Raw genomic sequence first — 19,031 nt, 5'->3', positions numbered from 1 at the left:
TTAGAAACCTTATCAGAAGTTGTCAAATGTTGTAAAATACAGCTGCATCTAATTACAAACCTGCAGTTAGCAAGTAATCATTATTTAAGGTGTAATTAAAGATGTAAAGAATTAAAGGTATTATTAGGTGTAAATAGGGGCTTTCTGCCAAATTGCCTTTTAATATTTTAATAATAGTGGATGTAACACACATGCAGAGGTGCAGTCTGATGGAGGGAACTTACTTTGGAATTTTTTTTTTTTAATCATATTTTGGTGATTTTGCTCCCCAAAATATATGGATTACATATCAACAATGGAAGAAAGCATGAAACCAATGAAACAGGTGCAGTAACGCATTTGGAGGGCAGCAGTGAGTGACATTTGTTTATTTTATGTTTTTTATTAAAGTGGCTGAGAGTGACGTTTGTGTATTTGATGTTTATTAATAACGCCTTTAGAGGGTGACAGTTCTTTACAACCCTGCTTGCAAAAAAGGTGGAATGCTGCAAAATGTAAATAAATAAAGTGCAATCATGTGCAAATCATGTGACCCCTATATTTAATTGGAAATAGTACAAAGACAACATGGATCCTGAATTTCCTATCTGAGAGACCTGTTAGTCAGGATAGGAAATAACATCTCCAGCACCACCACACTGAGCACCGGTGCCCCTTAGGGCTGTGTGCTCAGTCCACTGCTGTTCACTGTACTGACTCACGACTGTACCACAAAGTACAGCTCAAATCACATCATCAAGTTCGCTGATGACACAACTGTGGTAGGTCTGATCAGAAACAACAACGAGTCAGCATACAGAGAGGAGATGCAGTGGCTAACAGATTGGTGCAGAGCCAACAACCTGTCTCTGAATGTTGATAAAACTAAGGAGATGGTTGATGACTTCCGAAGAGTGCGAGGTGACCACCCCCTACCCCCGTCCTGTGGAGACTGAAGAAGGCTCATCTCCCCCCTCCCATCCTCACCATGTTCTACAGGGGGACTGTGGAGAGCATCCTGTGCAGCTGCATCATCGCCTGGTTTGGGAATTGCACTGCCTCAGACCGCAAGACCCTACAGCGTACAGTGAGGACAGCTGAGAAGATCATCGGGGTCTCTCTCCCCTCCATCATGGACATCTACACCACACATTGTATCCGGAAAGCCACTAACATTGTGGATGACCTGATCCATCCCTCACACTGACTTTTTTCACTGCTGCCGGAGCATCCGTGCCACCACTGCCAGACTCTGCAACAGCTTTATTCCTAAAGCAATCAAGTTCTTAAACTCACAAGGACTGAGCTACCCCACCCCATACTCCACACATACAACTCTTCTGATGCTCTACTTGCACTATCTGGATCATTGCTGCTACACTTAGTGTTTACACTGTTTTACTTTTTTTTTTCTACCTCAGTAATTGCTGTGTTTATGTATGTCATCTGACTACATCACTCACAGATCACAGCATGTTAAATATCTCTGCACCTTATTCCACTACCTCATGTCCAGAATAAGTGCTGTGTTGGTGCTGCACTGTCCTGTCTGTTTATTGTGTCTAATGTCTGTTTAATTTATCATTTATTGTTTCTAGCTTAATTTTTTGTTTGCACATGATGTCTGCATGTTTGCACTTTGTACTTTTGTTCCTTGTTGCACCGTGTTGTTCCTGGAGGAATGCAATTTCATTCTACTGTGTACTTGTACATAGATGGAATGACAATAAAAGCCTCTTGACTTGACTCTTGACTTGAAATGTATTGTTTGCTGAAAGATATATGCCCATTTTGAATTTGATGCTGACAACAGGTTTTAAAAAAGTTGGGACAGGAGCATGTTTACCACTGTGTTTCATCACCTCTTCTTTTAACAACAATAAGTGTTTGGGAACTGAGGAGACTCTTCCTTTGCTTGATACAGGATTTCGGCTGCTCAGCAGGGTCTCCTTTGTCATATAATAATGTGCCAAATGTCTTCAGTGGGGACAGGTTGGGACTGCAGGCAAGTCAGTTTAACACCCAGGTTGTTTTACTACAGAGCCATGCTGCTGTAATACATGCAGAATGTGGTTTGACATTGTCTTGCTGAAAGAAACAAGGCCTTCCATCGTCTGGATGGCAGCATATGTTGCTCCAAAATCTGTATATATCATTTAGAATTAATGGTGCCTTCACAGATGTGCACGTCACCCATGCCATGTGCACTAATGCCCCCCCATACCATTGTGGATGCTTGCCTTTGAACAATGTGCTGATAACATGCCAGATGGTCCATGATTTTCAAAAAGAATTTCAAATGTTGATTCATCAGAGCACAGGACACTTTTTCACTTTAACTCAGTCCATCTTAAATGAGGCGGCGGCGTTTCTGAACCCTGTTTATATATGGTTTCTTCTGTGCATGAATTTTAACTTGTATTTGTGGACGCATTGTGGACGCTCATTCTGACTCAACACAGATAAACATGCTAGCATGTGAGGTTCTAGTAGCTGTGATTTGATCAGGGCATCTCCAGTTTAGGAATCTGAGCTAAAGATTGAAATGCTGATGAAGCTGTGCACTTACAGTCGGTCTGGACGGGGAACAGGGCTAATGTTCTCTTGTGGAGTTCGTCCTCCTCATTGCCCATCACTTCTTCCCACTGGTTGGCTGCTCTGTAGCTGTTGCAGACTCCAAACACACAACACTGATAGGCATGGGGCATCTCAATGACCCTGCAGGACAGCAGTTGACATTCAGGAGAAGACACAATGCTTCAGCAGCTGAGAACACAAACGCTGGTCTAATTGGAGAACTGTCTCTGAGGCCAAAAGAACTGGTGATTCATAAAGAACTTCTGGGAATAAAATAAGGATTTACATGCTTAAACAAGTAATAAAGCTTTATAGCTCTTGGCATTCAATGATAAAGACCTATTGCAGGTCTCAAGCTTTGACATGAGCAGGCCTGAGGAGAGCAAACTCTTAACCCTGAACACTCACACATTCAGCTTGGATGCCATTTTATTTGGGTCACAACTCTAACCACATGTTTTTTTCATTCTTTAATCAGAGCTTTTCTGAGAATAACACCATTTGGATTCTTTCCTCTTAACCTCAGCAGCTCTCCAGGCGCTAATCAACAAGTTAGAGCCAGAAAGTCTCAGCTTCTTGAGGTTTTCCATCCCCATGAGCTGTGGGTGAAGGAGATATTTATATCAGTCTCTTTATTTTTAGATTGTGCAGGCGAGAGAAAGGGGCTCTAAATCGCCTGTTCTGGCTAGAAGCAGGCCAATGTCAAAAAGATTAACCCCAAAAATTCATTAACGGAAATAATACTGTTATATCGAAATGCTCCTTAAACCACAGAGACCAGCAGCTCTACTGAGTTCATCATCTATATGACAGTTTGAAGTTCTTAGAAAACTATACAGCACTGAAAACCTTTAGTGTTATTGATAGGGAAGGGATTGATTTAGGGAAGTGCACGGAGCACCACCTTTTTACAGCAGGAGAGTCAGTGAGTGAATGATGAATGAGTGAATGGAGTCAATGAGTGAGTGAGTGAACGAAAAGTCAATGAGTGATTGAGTGAACGAAAGGTTAACGAGTGATTGAGTGAATGGAGATTTGGTGAATGATTCTTTGGTGAGTGGTGAATGAGTGAATGGAGACCTGATGTTGGGGAAGTCCTCATGTGTGAAGGAGCTGGACAGAGCCATGTTTCCTCTCAGTTTGAGGTGAGTGAGGCTGCTCAGCCCAGCCAGTGGCAGAGCACTCAGCCGGTTACCAGTCAGATCCCTGCAGAGAGAAAGAGAGATCCTTTAACCCTCAATGTATCAAGTTTGAGTTCTAAATGTTTGGTACACTTTAATCAGAGTGAGTGAATGAGTGAGTGCTCACAGTTTACTGAGTGACTGCAGTGATATGAAGGCATCAGGGTGAATCGTCTCGATTCTGTTCCAGCTCAGATCCCTGAATCATCAAGAAAGATAAAGAATCAATTCCACCTCCAGCAGCTCCATCACCCTGTGATCAGTTAAAATTCCATTTTACTATTTTTACTCTTAAGGCTTATTATTCAGTATCTACTATGAAATTAATCTATCTCCATTCTGAGTGGGTAGAGATGATAGACTCAGACAAGTTTATGTGTTTAATCTGAATAAAGAGATTTTCATGTTTTGTGATAATTAAATGTGAGTGTAACTCACAGTGAACGCAGAGAGCTGAGCTGCTGGAACGTGTTCATATCGATTCCTCTGATCAAATTGTGTTGGAGTCCACTGAACAAACACACACACACACACACACACACACACACACACACACACACACACACACGCAACCAACACTGCTATTACCTCAGCAACACACAGTCACACAGGTTCACACATCATATGCAGAAGTTTGTGCACCTCTATATGTTGATTTTCTGAGTGTAAATAAGTTACATGTCTACAAAGACACACTTCTTAATACACAATCGAACTGAAGTTATTTATTTACATGGATGGGTGGGGGTGGTGAGGGTTCGTACTGTGAGAAAACGAGAAAAACTAGGTTTTATGTTAAATACTAAATAAAAAAGCCCAAACTTACATCTCTTGCAGTGAGGTGCAGTGGAAAAAACTGGGCAGCTCCTCTACTGCATTGTGGGACAGTTCACTGTAAAAAAAACACACAATTACATGGTGAAATGGTTCTTCAGATTGATGGAGAATTGTTGTATATGGTTCTAAATGGCACCAAAAACGGGTTCTGCTATTGTTACAATAACATCATAAAAATTGTAGAACCATTTTTGATGCTCTACTAAAGAACTTTTGGAGAACCTTTTTTTTCATTGAAGTTACTACAGTTACTCATTCATGATAACTGATCATCATTATGAGCTTCTAACAGTCTGACATTCACGGTTCTCTGAGATTCACACCTAACAGCTGTTACTGGTTTTCACTGGTAACACTGTCTGATTATCATAGACCTGGCTCCATAAACGTCATAAACGTCTTAACACTCAACTTTGGTCTGTTTAGTCTCCATGATGACTTCAGTACAGACTGAATTTAGGACAGCTATTACAGGATATCAGTTCCTAACCTCGTCTTATCATTAATTCCAGAAAAGAAAACAGTGTTACACAAACAGCCTAACTAGACTAAAACCTCCTAAATACTGTCCTAACTTTAGGATAAAGCCCAACAGTGTCCTAACTTCTGTTCAACCCTCCTTTTGTATGGTTTTTAGGCAGCTGTGTCAGGCAGCATAGTTCACTCTAAATTAATTTATATTGTAAAACTTTGTTTTTGCTTTCACTGTGAGATGTTTTTCTTTTCTAACTCTGCGTTTTAAAAATCTCAGATCCTGCAGACTCGATCTCCACCAACCCTCTTATTACCTTCATGTGTTAATGTTGATAAAATATTACAATGATGGTTAATAATGAGGAGACAGAGCTGAATGTGTGTCTGTTTATTAGGAGGCATAACACGCTCATCTGAAGCGTTTGGGAAATGGGGAAACTGTGGAGCGGCGACACTCTGATAAATAGCAGGAGGTGCTTTACAGTATTCACGACTTACAGTTCATCACACTTTTAGTTTGACTATTTGTACATCAGTAATAGCAGCTGTAACTTATAATTTTAACATTATTTTGATTACATGTTTATGTTTTAACTGCAGTGGTCTCTGTCCACTGATGAATGGTATATGGGTTGCTGGTGAACTGCTGAGCCTCAGTCTGTCACTGAAGTGACACAATACACAATGACACAATGTAAAGTAGGTATTTCTAATTAAACGACCAATCAGACCACAAGCTGAATCATAAGCTAATGTTAGTGATGCTTAAAATCTTTGACTTTCTTTTTCTTTTTATATACTTCTTTCTTCCTTTTATTGATCTATTTTATCACTTTGTTTTCCACACGAAGCCGGAAGAACATAAGCCCAAAGTAAAGTCCTGATCAGTTTTTACTGTGTTTGATCATAAATCACACGTCCGGCCGCAGCTACACGTTCTCCTCATAAATATGACAGCAGCACTGCATCTCTGTTTAATATGCTGCAGCTGCCAGATGTGTCGCCGTAACAGCTGCACCACAACAAATTACATCAGCATGAGCAAAAAACAGGTTCATTAATAGTATACAACAGCTCAGATGCAGCAATCCAGCCTGAACTGTCATACACACTGAGAGAGAGAGAGAGACCCATTAGTGTGTAGTTTTCCTCACTGCTCTAATTAATCTACAAACAGCGCTGTGTGTGTGGCTTCTGCTTCTGGATTTTTTAATACGTTTTCTTCATGAATTCTGAGGCTGGACTTCCATTAAACTTCTCAGTCGTGACAGAGAGGCTTACAGATAAAGTTCTGAGAAAAACCCAATTCACTCACTCACCCACACTACCCCTCACCCCCCCTACTCCAACAGTCAATCAGCCAAACGTGTGTGGCGTCCTGTCTGGAGGATGTTTTGTGTTGCTCCAACGTCTGAGATAAGCTACTCTGAATGATTACAGGCCAGCGGCTCTTCCGTACGAGGTGAGAATGAAGGTGGGCACCACCATTACCACACAGTCCACTGACACCCTGAACATCCAGACCTGTCTGGCCAGGTGGTGAGCAGTCCAAAACTTCAGACGTTAAACTGTCGCCTTTTTTTTCAGGTTTTTGCCTGAATACAGCATTTTCAAACTTAAGGGGGTGCTGTTCCCACACGCTTTGAGCAGCAGTCATGATCTTGTCCTCATTTGACAGCAACACTCTCAACAGTCAGAATAACTGTCCAAACTCTCCAAATTGATCAATGTCTGTCCCTTTAGGCTCACTAGCCTACAATTTTAAACATGATGGTTCTACACAGAACCATAAACACTCAAAGAACCCTTAGCATGATTAACAGGTTATTTGCATGGTGAAACAGTTCTTCAGATTGATGGAGAATGTGCTGTAGATGGTTCTAAATTTTTAAAATGGTTCTATATAGCACACAAAAAATGGTTCTGCTATGGTTACGATGTCAAGCTTGTAATAATAGAAGAACCTTTTTGGTGTTAAATAGAACCATATACAACACATTGTCCATCAATCTGAAGAACCATTTCACCATGCACAGAACCACCTAATTATGGAAAGCGTTCTTTGAGTCCTCATGGTTCTGCTTTTTTTTTTTACTAAAGAACGCTTCAAGAACCATAATTTTAAGTGTGTACTTCACTGTACAAATATAATTGAACCACAGCTCAACCAGTATCGTGTAATTTTGCTCATTCAATGCTTATATTATAGTGTTTTGTAATGTTTTGCAGGAATTCAATCCAAAGATTTGGAGCTTTATAATGGTGTACTGCATCACCACATTGCTAGACTATGTGATGCATAAAATTATTTATAAAAAATGGAAGTACAGCAATTTAGAAAAGGTTAAAACCTAAACATGCCTGTGAAATCTCGCTGCTTTAGTGTGCTTCAGTGGTGGTATGAACTTCCCCCTGAATTCTAAATTGTAGTCGCTCAGTTTTGGTAAGACCTTTCTGCTCTCATTCACTTTCATTTCTGAATCACTGTCATCTCTCTTCAGTTAAACTTTGTGTTTTGTCTCTTTATTAAACAGGAAACACTAGGTGATGCTATACTAAAACCTCGGGTCTCTTAGGTTGTAGATTCTTGTACTTACAGAACTCTGAGACTCGGCAGCTGCTGACAGAGATCAGCTGGAAGTGTGGACAGACCTGCTCTGGTCAGCGTCCTGTAAAAACACAGAAAATAGATACAATCTGATACAGATACAGTCACAACACTGAGTGTGTTTACACACAATTAATAATCTGATCCCTGCAGAAATCTGATAATGATTGGAACACTAGCCTTTTGTGCTCCTTGGAACCACCGGTGGTTCCAAAACGCACTTCAATATATTCTTCATAACTTTCATATTTCATAAAGTACATTCAAAAGGATGGTGTCAAATGAGGCTGTAACTGTCTTCTTTCCAGTCAAATACAACCCAAATTCCAATGAAGTTGGGACATTGTGTAAAACATAAATAAAAACAGCAAATCCTTTTCAACCTATATTCAATTGAATACACTACAAAGACAAGATATTTAATGTTCAAACGGACAAACTTTATTGTTTTTTGCAAATATTCACTCATTTTGAATTTGATGCCTGCAACACATTCCAAAGAAGTTGAGACAGGGGCATGTTTACCACTCTGTTAGATCACCTTTCCTTTTAACAACACTCAATAAGCATAGGTGAACTGAGGACACTAATTGTTGAAGCTTTGTAGGTGGAATTCTTTCCCATTCTTGTTTGATGTACAACTTCAGTTGCTTGACAGTCCGGGGTCTCCGTTGTCTTATTTTGCGCTTCATAATACGCCACACATTTTCAATGGGAGACAGGTCTGGACTGCAGGCAGGCCAGTCTAGTACCCGCACTCTTTTACTACGAAGCCACGCTGTTGTAACACGTGCAGAATGTGGCTTGGCATTGTCTTGCTGAAATAAGCAGGGACGTCCCTGAAAAAGACATTGCTTGGATGGCAGCATATGTTGCTCAAAAACCTGTATGTACCTTTCAGCATTAATGATGCCTTCACAGATATGGAAGTTACCCATGCCATGGGCACTAACACACCCCCATACCATCAGAGATGCTGGCTTTTGAACTTTGCGCTGATAACAGTCCGGACAGTCCTTTTCCTCTTTGGCCCGGAGGACACAACGTGCATGATTTCCAAAAACAATATGAAATGTGGACTCAGGACTCAGGACACTCTTCCACTTTGCGTCAGTCCATCTCAGATGAGTTGGGGCCCAAAGAAGCCGGCAGCGTTTCTGGGTGTTGTTGATATATGGCTTTCGCACTTGTAGATGTAGCGACGAACTGTGTTCACTGACCATGGTTTTCTGAAGTGTTCCTGAGCCCATGTGGTAATTACAGATTACTGTAATGACATCCATTACAGAATGATGTCAGATTTATATGCAGTGCCACCTGAGGGATCGAAGGTCACGGGCATTCAATGTTGGTTTTCTGCCTTGCCACTTACTTGCAGAGATTTCTCCAGATTCTCTGAATCTTTTGATGATATTATGGATTGTAGATGATGAAATCTCTAAATTCCTTGCAATTGCACATTGAGAAACGTTGTTCTTAAACTGTTGGACTATTTGCTCACGCAGTTGTTCACAAAGTGGTGAAACTCGCCCCATCCTTGCTTGTGAACGACTGAGCCTTTCAGGGATGCTCCCTTTATACCCAATCATGACACTCACCTGTTTCCAATTAACCTGTTCACCTGTGGAATGTTCCAAACAGGAGTTTTTTGAGCATTCCTCAACTTTCCCAGTCTTTTGTTGCCCCGTCCCAACTTCTTTGGAATGTGTTGCAGGCATCAAATTCAAAATGAGTGAATATTTGCAAAAAACAACAAAGTTTGTCTGTTTGAACATTAAATATTTTGTCTTTGTAGTGTATTCAGTTGAATATAAGTTGAAAAGGATTTGCAAATCATCGTATTCTATTTTTATTTATGTTTTACACAACGTCCCAACTTCATTGGAATTGGGGTTGTAGATGGGTGATGTAATTTTAAACCCGTATAATGAAATAAGCTGAGCTCACAATTTTTTTTCATCTACTGAAAGTTGACCCATTTTTCCACAAATCTGTGCTATAAACAATAAACAGATGGTGTCTCTTCAGTGATCTGCTCTGTAAAAATTATTTTTATAAAGTAATACAAAGAGCGTCTTAAGGTTTTTGGCTTTCAGCAGTAAATTGCAAGCATATAGCAATATGTGTATGATCATAAAACATACACACGGTAACTTTTACAAAAAAAATTACAGAAATAAAATAAAAATTTGCATTTATTTATAAATAATAATTTGCCTTAATATTTGGTCATGTGAATTCAGAGGGAGATACCAAAATATACCCTGGAACACAAGTTAAGCATAAGAGGTTAAGTGCATGTAGACACACTCAGTGTAAGCAGTGTATATAGAGTAGTGGTCAGCAGTGCCCCCTCTTGGAGATCTACAATATTTCATTACTAACAGTAGTTACCTGTCCTGTGCGGGATGATTTCATGATTATTAATCTACAGCTACTAAAAGAAACAACAGAACTATGGACCAGTGCAGGAAAGAGTCCAATATTATTTATTAACCTTTTTTAAAAATGTAATAACATCCCACATTTTCATGATTTTTGTTCAGTCGAGTGTTGAATCTTAGCAACACAATAAATTACAGCGCCACACAATTAGCAATCTGACTGGATCATGATCAGCTCATTTGCATAACGTTCATTCAGAAAAAGAATCTTAAAACTTCAACACCTCAACTCAAAACATCTGCCTCACTTTAGTGTGCAAAATGTAATATCATATATAATAATGTTGTATGATTCTGAATTTTTTTTTGTCCTCTCTCAGTTTCTTCACATTTCTGTTCGTACTTCACATTGAACCTGTTTTCTGTATTTGAGAGTTTTTAAAGTTAATCTTCTGTAAGGGTTATTATTTCAAAGCTGATCTGGAATTACAGTAACTGCAATGCTAAAATCGAACTGAATTCAGTGTTAATGTTAGTGTTACTATACTTGTGAGGACCTTCATACGCTTCTGTATTACTGTATTACCACCTTAACCTCAACCTTAACATCAAAATCCAAAAAGTTATTCTGCTCTTTTAGTTCTTTTAGTTTTTCTCATAAAAGTTTAATTTGTGGTGATAACAGCACTTTTTTGTGGAAAAGCAAACAGGTCCTAACTTTTAGGTTTTCTATTATTGTGAGGGCATACAGTCCTCATAGCATTAGCAGGATACGTACACATACACACACACATATTGAATTGTTGTGTAGACACTGAAACACTAATTAACTAATAAACACTAATGAACACTGCTGACCGTAAACCACTCTAATTTTAGCATTCGGCCCAGATTACACTTTCTGGAAGACCAACGCACACACACACACTCACATTTACCGTAACAGTGTGTGAGTGTTATTGAGGCTCTAATGAGAACGAATGATGAGCCTCGTTATACTCTGTGTTTGTGTTTTATTCTTAGTTACTGATGTGAAACTCTCAGCGAGTGAAGCTCAGAAGAAAACTAAATTAATCTACAGGACGTTGTGCTTTTAGAGAACGTTTGAAGGAAAGTGTAGCTTCACAGTTGCTGTCGATCTTATTGTATCATAGTGATGTGAACACAATCACAGATGAGTCTCAAACACTACAAGACCCGTATTGTAAGTCACCCGAATTGTAAGTCACTCTGGAAAAGAGCGTCAGCCAAATGTCATAAATGTAAAAATGCAAATGTCACATACTCTCACACTCACACACACACCTGATCAAACACTCTTCCAAATTCCAATGAAGTTGGGACATTGTGTAAAACATAAATAAAAACAGAATACAATAATTTGCAAATCCTACATTCAATTGAATACACTACAAAGACAAGATATTTAATGTTCAAAAGGATAAACTTTATTGTTTTTTGCAAATATTCACTAATGTTGCAATATTCCAAAGAAGTTGAGACAGGGGCAACAAAAGACTGGGAAAGTTGAGGAATGCTCAAAAAACACCTGTTTGGAATGTTCCACAGGTGAACAGGTTAATTGGAAACAGGTGAGTGTCATGATTGGGTATAAAGGGAGCATCCCTGAAAGGCTCAGTCATTCACAAGCAAGGATGGGGCGAGTTTCACCACTTTGTAAAGAACTGCGTGAGCAAATAGTCCAACAGTTTAAGAACAATGTTTCTCAACGTGCAATTGCAAGGAATTTAGGGATTTCATCATCTACAGTCCATAATATCATCAAAAGATTCTGAGAATCTGGAGAAATCTCTGCAAGTAAGCGGCAAGGCAGAAAACCAACATTGAATGCCCGTGACCTTCGATCCCTCAGGTGGCACTGCATTAAAAACCGACATCATTCTGTAATGGATATTACCACATGGGCTCAGGAACACTTCAGAAAACCATTTTCAGTGAACACAGTTTGTCGCTCCATCTACAAGTGCAAGTTAAAACTCTGCCATGCAAAGCGAAAGCCATATATCAACAACACCCAGAAATGCCACCAGCTTCTCTGGGCCTGAGCTCATCTGAGATGGACTGACACAAAGTGGAAAAGTGTCCTGTGGTCTGACGAGTCCACATTTCAAATTGTTTTTGGAAATCATGGACATCATGTCCTCCGGGCCAAAGAGGAAAAGGACTGTCCGGACTGTTATCAGCACAAAGTTCAAAAGCCAGCATCTCTGATGGTATGGGGGTGTGTTAGTGCCCATGGCATGGGTAACTTGCACATCTGTGAAGGCACCATTAATACTGAATGGTACATACAGGTTTTGGAGCTGCCATCCAAGTAACGTCTTTTTCAGGGACGTCACTGCTTGCTGCATTGTCAGCAAGACAATGCCAAGCCACATTCTGCACTTGTTACAACAGCGTGGCTTTATAGTAAAATAATGCAGGTACTAGACTGGCCTGCCTGCAGTCCAGACCTGTGAAGCGCAAAATACGATAACGGAGGCCTCGGACTGTTGAGCAACTGAAGTTGTATATCAAGCAAGAATGGAAAAGAATTCCACCTACAAAGCTTCAACAATCAGTGTCCTCAGTTCCCAAACGCTTATTGAGTGTTGTTAAAAGAAAAAGTGATGTAACACAGTGGTAAACATGACCCTGTCCCAACTTCTTTGGAACGTGTTGCAGACATCAAATTCAAAAGGAGTGAATATTTCCAAAAAAACTATAAAGTTTATCCGTTTGAACATTAAATATCTTGTCTTTGTAGTGTATTCAATAGAATATAGGTTAAAAAGGACCCAAATTAACTTCATTGGAATTTGGGTTGTGTATATACATATACACACACACACACACACACACACATATATATATATATATGTATATACAGTGCCCTCCATAATTATTGGCACCCCTGGTTAAGATGTGTCAAAAGCCTTAAAATAAATTCAGTTTTTATTGTGGAAACATACTGTCACACTGAAAATTGTAGAAAAATGTAACCTTTAACTCAAGTAGAGTTTTAGGGGGAAAATAAAATCCCTGACTAAGAAATAATTTTTCTTCATAAAATCACCTGTTCCACAATTATTGGCACCCCTAACAATTCTTAGGAAATAAATGTAATTAAAGAATTTCTGTCACTTCTACAGTAGTTTACGAAGTTAATCAAAGTATGTAGGAACATTTAATTAGCAATTCACAACTTCCTGTTTCCCTGGGGTATAATTATGACGTGACACAGAGGCCATTTCTCTTCAACATGGGAAAGACAAAGGAACATAGCATTCAAGTAAGGCAGATGTGTGTTGACCTTCACAGGTCAGGCAATGGCTACAAGAAAATAGCCACTCACCTACACCTGTCCGTATCTAATGTCAGAGGAATTATTAAGAAGTTTAAAACAACTGGAACAGTGGTAAACAAGTCTGGACGAGGACGCAAGTTTATTTTGCCACCACGCACAGTGAGGAGGATGATAAGAGAAATAAAAAGTTCTCCAAAGCTCACTGTTACGGAACTGCAACAAATGGTAGCATCTTGGGGTCACGAAGTCTCCAAAACAACCATCAGACGCTATCTACACGCCAACAAGCTGTTTGGGAGGCATGCACGGAAAAAACCTTTTCTCACTCACAATCATAAACGTAAACGTTTGGAGTTTGCTAAGCAGTACTGGGACTTCAACTGGGACCGTGTGCTTTGGTCAGATGAAACAAAGATAGAGCTTTTTGGCAACAAATGCTGTAAGTGGGTCTGGCGTAACACAAGAGCTGAGTATGCAGAAAAGCACCTCATGCCCACTGTGAAATACGGGGGAGGATCAGTGATGCTGTGGGCCTGCTTTTCTTCCAAAGGCCCAGGGAACCTTGTTAGGGTGCATGGCATCATGAATGCTTTGAAATACCAGGACATTTTAAAACAAAATCTGGTGGCTTCTGCCCGAAAGCTGAAGATGGGTCGTCACTGGGTCTTTCAGCAAGATAATGACCCTAAACATATGGCAAGATCTACACAGAAATGGTTGACCACACACAGAATCAAGCTCCTCCCATGGCCATCTCAGTCCCCAGACCTTAACCCCATTGAAAACCTGTGGGGTGAGCTGAAGAGGAGAGTGCAGAGGAGAGGACCCAGGTCGCTGGATGATTTAGAGAGATTGTGCAAAGAGGAATGGTCGAAGATACCTCTTTCTGTGTTCTCCCATCTTGTGAAACATTATAGGAGAAGATTAGGTGCTGTTTTGTTGGCAAAGGGGGGTTGTACAAAGTATTAACATCAGGGGTGCTAATAATTGTGGCACACATTATTTGATGTTAAACAATTATTTCTTAATGTGGGATTTTTTTCCTACTGAATAAATGCACTTGAGATAAAGGTTGGATTTTGCTCTTTTTTCCATCGTGGTCCTATATTATTTAAAAAAACCCTCAATTTATTAGAAGCTAAAGAACACATCTTAACCAGGGGTGCCAATAATTATGGAGGGCACTGTATATATACACATAGTATCTGTGATCAGTGTAATGGCTGAGATGGTGTGAGCCTCTGAGTGGAGCTAAATTACAAATATTTAAGTTATTATAGTGTATCTGTGTACTTACAGAACCTGCAGGCTAGTGGTTCCCTTGAGATCTGGGAACTCCCGAATTTCAGTGGCACCGTTCAGGGAGCTGGAGCAAAATTATAAACTCATTACTCATCTCATATGTTCATTACTACAGTTCATAATCAATATTAAATCAATATTAATGTCCATTAGTAAAATTTCATATTAAAGTTCAACATTAAAGTTTACTGTAGTTCTGTAATTGTAATTCTGTTCATTTGTAGGTGCAGATTAAGAGATTCATGAGCAAATTAGAAGTTTAATGTAATTCTGTTAACCTATACATGCAGATTATAAAACAAATGAGCAGATTAGAGGTCTGATATAGCACTGTTAATCTGGAGATGCAGATTAGTATATTAATGAGATTACTGAGCTAATCTGTATGATGTTTATGATGAACTGAACTGTGAAGTATAGATGTTTTCATTGTTCTTCTGTAAATGTTGTTCTTGGCATGTAGAAATGTAAACAGTGTGAGTGACACCTGATAGCTGTACTTACAGAGTGTGTAACTTTGGTAAGAACTGGAAAGCAGATCTTCCAACAAACTGGATTGGATTCTCGTAGAAGTGACTGCAGAGAGATGGAGAGAGTCGTGAATACAGATACTGCTGTTCTGTGGTCTTATGTATTAAAATGATATGTTCTCCCATCCTGGAGATGATTGTCAGAGTTCATACAGCACAGCGATCATGTTATGTAGAACTTTTTTATTTTTAAATTGGTGGAATTTGTTAATTAACAGGGGTGTACACATGTGTGAAATGTAGAATGATGTATTTACAGCATTAATCCTCATTCTTTAAGCAGATTTCAGAGCAAAAATGAGATAATGAAGAGTTTCTGTCACTCCTGAGGGACAGATTTGGCTGCCGTGCAATCGCATTCCCATCACTCACGCAGGATTAGCGTGAGTGTGAGTAAAATACTCACATGGTCTGCAGCAGCGGGTTGCCCACAAATGCTCTTTCAGGAATGGCTCTGATATTGTTGTTGTGGAACCCTCTGATAAACAGACAGAAAGAACACGTCCGTCTGAGTACAGAACGTAACTATTACAGAAAAACAGTTCCTAACTTCATAATATTATCATTAACTCAAGATAAGAAAACAGTATTACTCAAACATCCTAACTAGACTAAAATTCTCAAAGAAGAAGTATTATGCTCTTTATCAGTGTTCATAATTGGATTTTTGGGTCTAGAATAGATTTACAGCTTCAATGTTCCAAAAGCACATTATTTTCCTCATACTGTTCATCTCTATTCACCCTCTGTCTAAAAATCCTCTGTTAGAGCTCCTGTGTCTTTAAGCCCCCCCTCCCACAGAGCCTATTGTGCTCTGAATGGTCAGTTGTCCCACTCTGTTCTGAGCGGTTCCGCCCCTCCATGTTTTGCCCCTGTCCAGCATTCTACAGACAGACCCTTCTCTCCTGAGCAGCTGTAAACTCCTCTGTGGCTGTTTCTAAAGCAGCATTGGTTCTATTGTATCAGTTTGATCCAGAGTTGATCCTGAAAGTTGGGTCATTGTCTCTCCACACAGCTACAACACTGAACACCACTCTTCCTCCTCTAGTAGCTGCTGTGCGCTGTGTGAGGGTGTGCTGAGCTCGCCGGTAGGTGGGCAGTAAGCACTGTGTTACGAGATTGCGTCATCTTGTAACAAAGGAAATGGGCTGGAATACCATCTGGGCATTTCAGGCAGCTGAGAAAAGTGGTTTCTGTGGGAGACAATTTCTCCCTATTGACCTAGCTTTGTGGCTTTGCAGAATGTTTACATGCACAAAAAGCTACAACACACCAGAAAAGCATAATAGGTTCCCTTTAAATACTTCACTTTAGTATAAACACCAACAGAGTCCTGATATCTAGACTATTTTAAAAAACCTGAACCTGATCTTGGATATTTGAGTCTCTGATATGTTTTTGCTGTGAGATTGAGTAAAGCAGGTCAGCTGGTTTTTCACTTGCTGGGCTGCGTAGCTGGCTGTGCTCTACTGCTGTTTGCAGAGATGTTTGTCTCTGCAGATGTACAATGAGGCTTTAGTGAACATGTGTTGTCCGGAGGATCCGCTGATGTAAACAGGCTTGGTATGGTGCAGGAGCACCTGTCAGGGGCCGGAGCTTAGACCCTGAACGCTTCAGGACACTTGAGACGGAAGGACTTATGCACTCGTCTCACTGAACATCTGCTGTGGCTGCCGGAAACACAATCTGACTGCCGCATTTTGCCACTCTTGCCGAGCTCGCGGAGGGTTAACAGGCCGGATGGCGCTCATAGAGGGGACTCCGTGAACAGATGCATGCTGGGTAAAGTTACTGTGGGTTACTCACAGCTCCTGGAGCTTGGCCAATGCTCGGATCGCCACGGGAAACTCCTGCAAGGCATTAAAGTTCAGCTCACTGCAGAAAGAGAGAGAGAGAGAGAGAGACAGAGAGAGAGAGAGTGAGAGACAGAGAGAAAGAGAGAGAAGAGTCAACAAAGGGTGGAGGGACACTACAGCTCCAGCAGTTTTTTTTTTTTTGAGGGACACTGTAGGTCTGATTGTTGATGCTTTGGCTTTTTGTTTGTCTTTCTTTGTTTATTTATGTTTTGTTTTATTTATTCATTTTTTGTTTTGTTTTTTTTTAGTTTTTGTCCACTGGTTGATTTGTTTTTTGAGAGAATCTGTAGGTCCAGTGCTTAATTTTTTGGTTTTTGACGGAAATCTCAGCTAGTGAAAACATCTTAAATAGTTCTTCAAGGGTTTTTTAGTAAAGAAAATGGTTCTATATAGATGTGTATTCCATGAACACTCAAAGGACCCTTTGCATGATGAAATGGTTCTCTGCATGGTGAAATGGTTCTTCAGGTTGATGGAGAATGTGTTGTTTATGGTTCTATATAGCAACAAAAAAGGGTTCTTCCACTGTTACAAGACATTTTACGTTTACAGCATTCGGCAGACGCTCTTATCCAGAGTAACTTACAATTTGAGCACTTTTATACATTTTATAGTCTTGCCCAAGGACTATTGAGAACCATATATAACACATTCTCCATTAATCTGAAGAATCACTACACCATGCAGAGAACCATTTAAGCATGCTTATACTGCTTTGAGTGTTTTCATGGTTCTTTACTAAAGAACCCTTAAATAACCATCTTTTTGAGAATGTAGTCAATATATGTAATACTTCTCATTATGAGATTGCTGCTAAAATATTATACGATTATTTTACTTAAATAATCTTATATTTAAGTATAAATGTTTTTTTCTTGTTTTGAGTAATCTTATCTTAAGAAAGTCTCATTTCATTGGCAGATCATTTTACTTGTTTTAAGCATTAATTAATTAATTGGCAAAATTATGCAGAAGTAGGTGGAATAATCTTATAATATTCTTACACCAGACTCATAATGACAAATATTAACTACATTTAATATGTTTTCATTCACTAAGATATGATTTTATTGCAGTGCAACAGATGGTTGTTTTTTTTTTTTTTGGAAAGACTCTAGGTCAAGTGCTTGTTTTGCAAGTGCACAGTGTTTTCACGTTTAATCTTTTGTTTTTTAAGGGGTACATTAGGTTCAACAGAAGATTAGTGTTGTTTTTTTGAAAGGCTCTGTAGGTGAAGTGGTTGATGTTCTGGCTTTCAAAGGAGACTGTAGGCCTGATGATTGATTGCTTTGGTTCCTGAAGGGTCTCTGAACCTCAATTGGCTGATTTAGTTTTCTCTGTCATTCAGAACATTGTCCACAATGACGCTCTGATGCTCTAATCCCATCGTTCAGACTCTATGTCCATAAAATAAGCAAAGGACCCTTTGCATGATGAAATGGTTCTCTGCATGGTGAAATGGTTCTTCAGGTTGATGGAGAATGTGTTGTTTATGGTTCTATATAGCAACAAAAAAGGGTTCTTCCACTGTTACAAGACATTTTACGTTTACAGCATTCGGCAGACGCTCTTATCCAGAGTAACTTACAATTTGAGCACTTTTATACATTTTATAGTCTTGCCCAAGGACTATTGAGAACCATATATAACACATTCTCCATTAATCTGAAGAATCACTACACCATGCAGAGAACCATTTAAGCATGCTTATACTGCTTTGAGTGTTTTCATGGTTCTTTACTAAAGAACCCTTAAATAACCATCTTTTTGAGAATGTAGTCAATATATGTAATACTTCTCATTATGAGATTGCTGCTAAAATATTATACGATTATTTTACTTAAATAATCTTATATTTAAGTATAAATGTTTTTTTCTTGTTTTGAGTAATCTTATCTTAAGAAAGTCTCATTTCATTGGCAGATCATTTTACTTGTTTTAAGCATTAATTAATTAATTGGCAAAATTATGCAGAAGTAGGTGGAATAATCTTATA

The 19,031-nt window shown here is 39.3% G+C and overlaps 1 protein-coding gene across 2 annotated transcripts in view; it reads right to left on the bottom strand.

The window, feature by feature from the left end:
• The window catches only part of LOC108412136 (leucine-rich repeat-containing G-protein coupled receptor 6), an 82,354-nt gene that overhangs the window by 3,268 nt on the left and 60,055 nt on the right, over positions 1-19,031 (bottom strand). The window contains exons 7-16 of one of the 2 annotated variants that reach the window (XM_017684048.2): positions 16,986-17,054; positions 15,586-15,657; positions 15,154-15,225; positions 14,645-14,713; positions 7,646-7,717; positions 4,564-4,629; positions 4,176-4,247; positions 3,865-3,936; positions 3,637-3,783; positions 2,549-2,697 (exon numbers count right to left, since the gene is read on the bottom strand). In XM_017684048.2, the coding sequence (XP_017539537.1) occupies positions 2,549-2,697; positions 3,637-3,783; positions 3,865-3,936; positions 4,176-4,247; positions 4,564-4,629; positions 7,646-7,717; positions 14,645-14,713; positions 15,154-15,225; positions 15,586-15,657; positions 16,986-17,054 (860 nt within the window). The remainder of the gene's footprint in view (positions 1-2,548; positions 2,698-3,636; positions 3,784-3,864; positions 3,937-4,175; positions 4,248-4,563; positions 4,630-7,645; positions 7,718-14,644; positions 14,714-15,153; positions 15,226-15,585; positions 15,658-16,985; positions 17,055-19,031) is intronic. The other variant, XM_017684049.2, reaches the window with a different exon arrangement.

The sequence above is a fragment of the Pygocentrus nattereri genome, chromosome 9 (assembly GCF_015220715.1).
Source record: "Pygocentrus nattereri isolate fPygNat1 chromosome 9, fPygNat1.pri, whole genome shotgun sequence".
NCBI lineage: Eukaryota > Metazoa > Chordata > Actinopteri > Characiformes > Serrasalmidae > Pygocentrus > Pygocentrus nattereri.
Note: the sequence above shows the minus strand (reverse complement) of the source record. Positions and strands in the feature narration are given on the sequence as shown.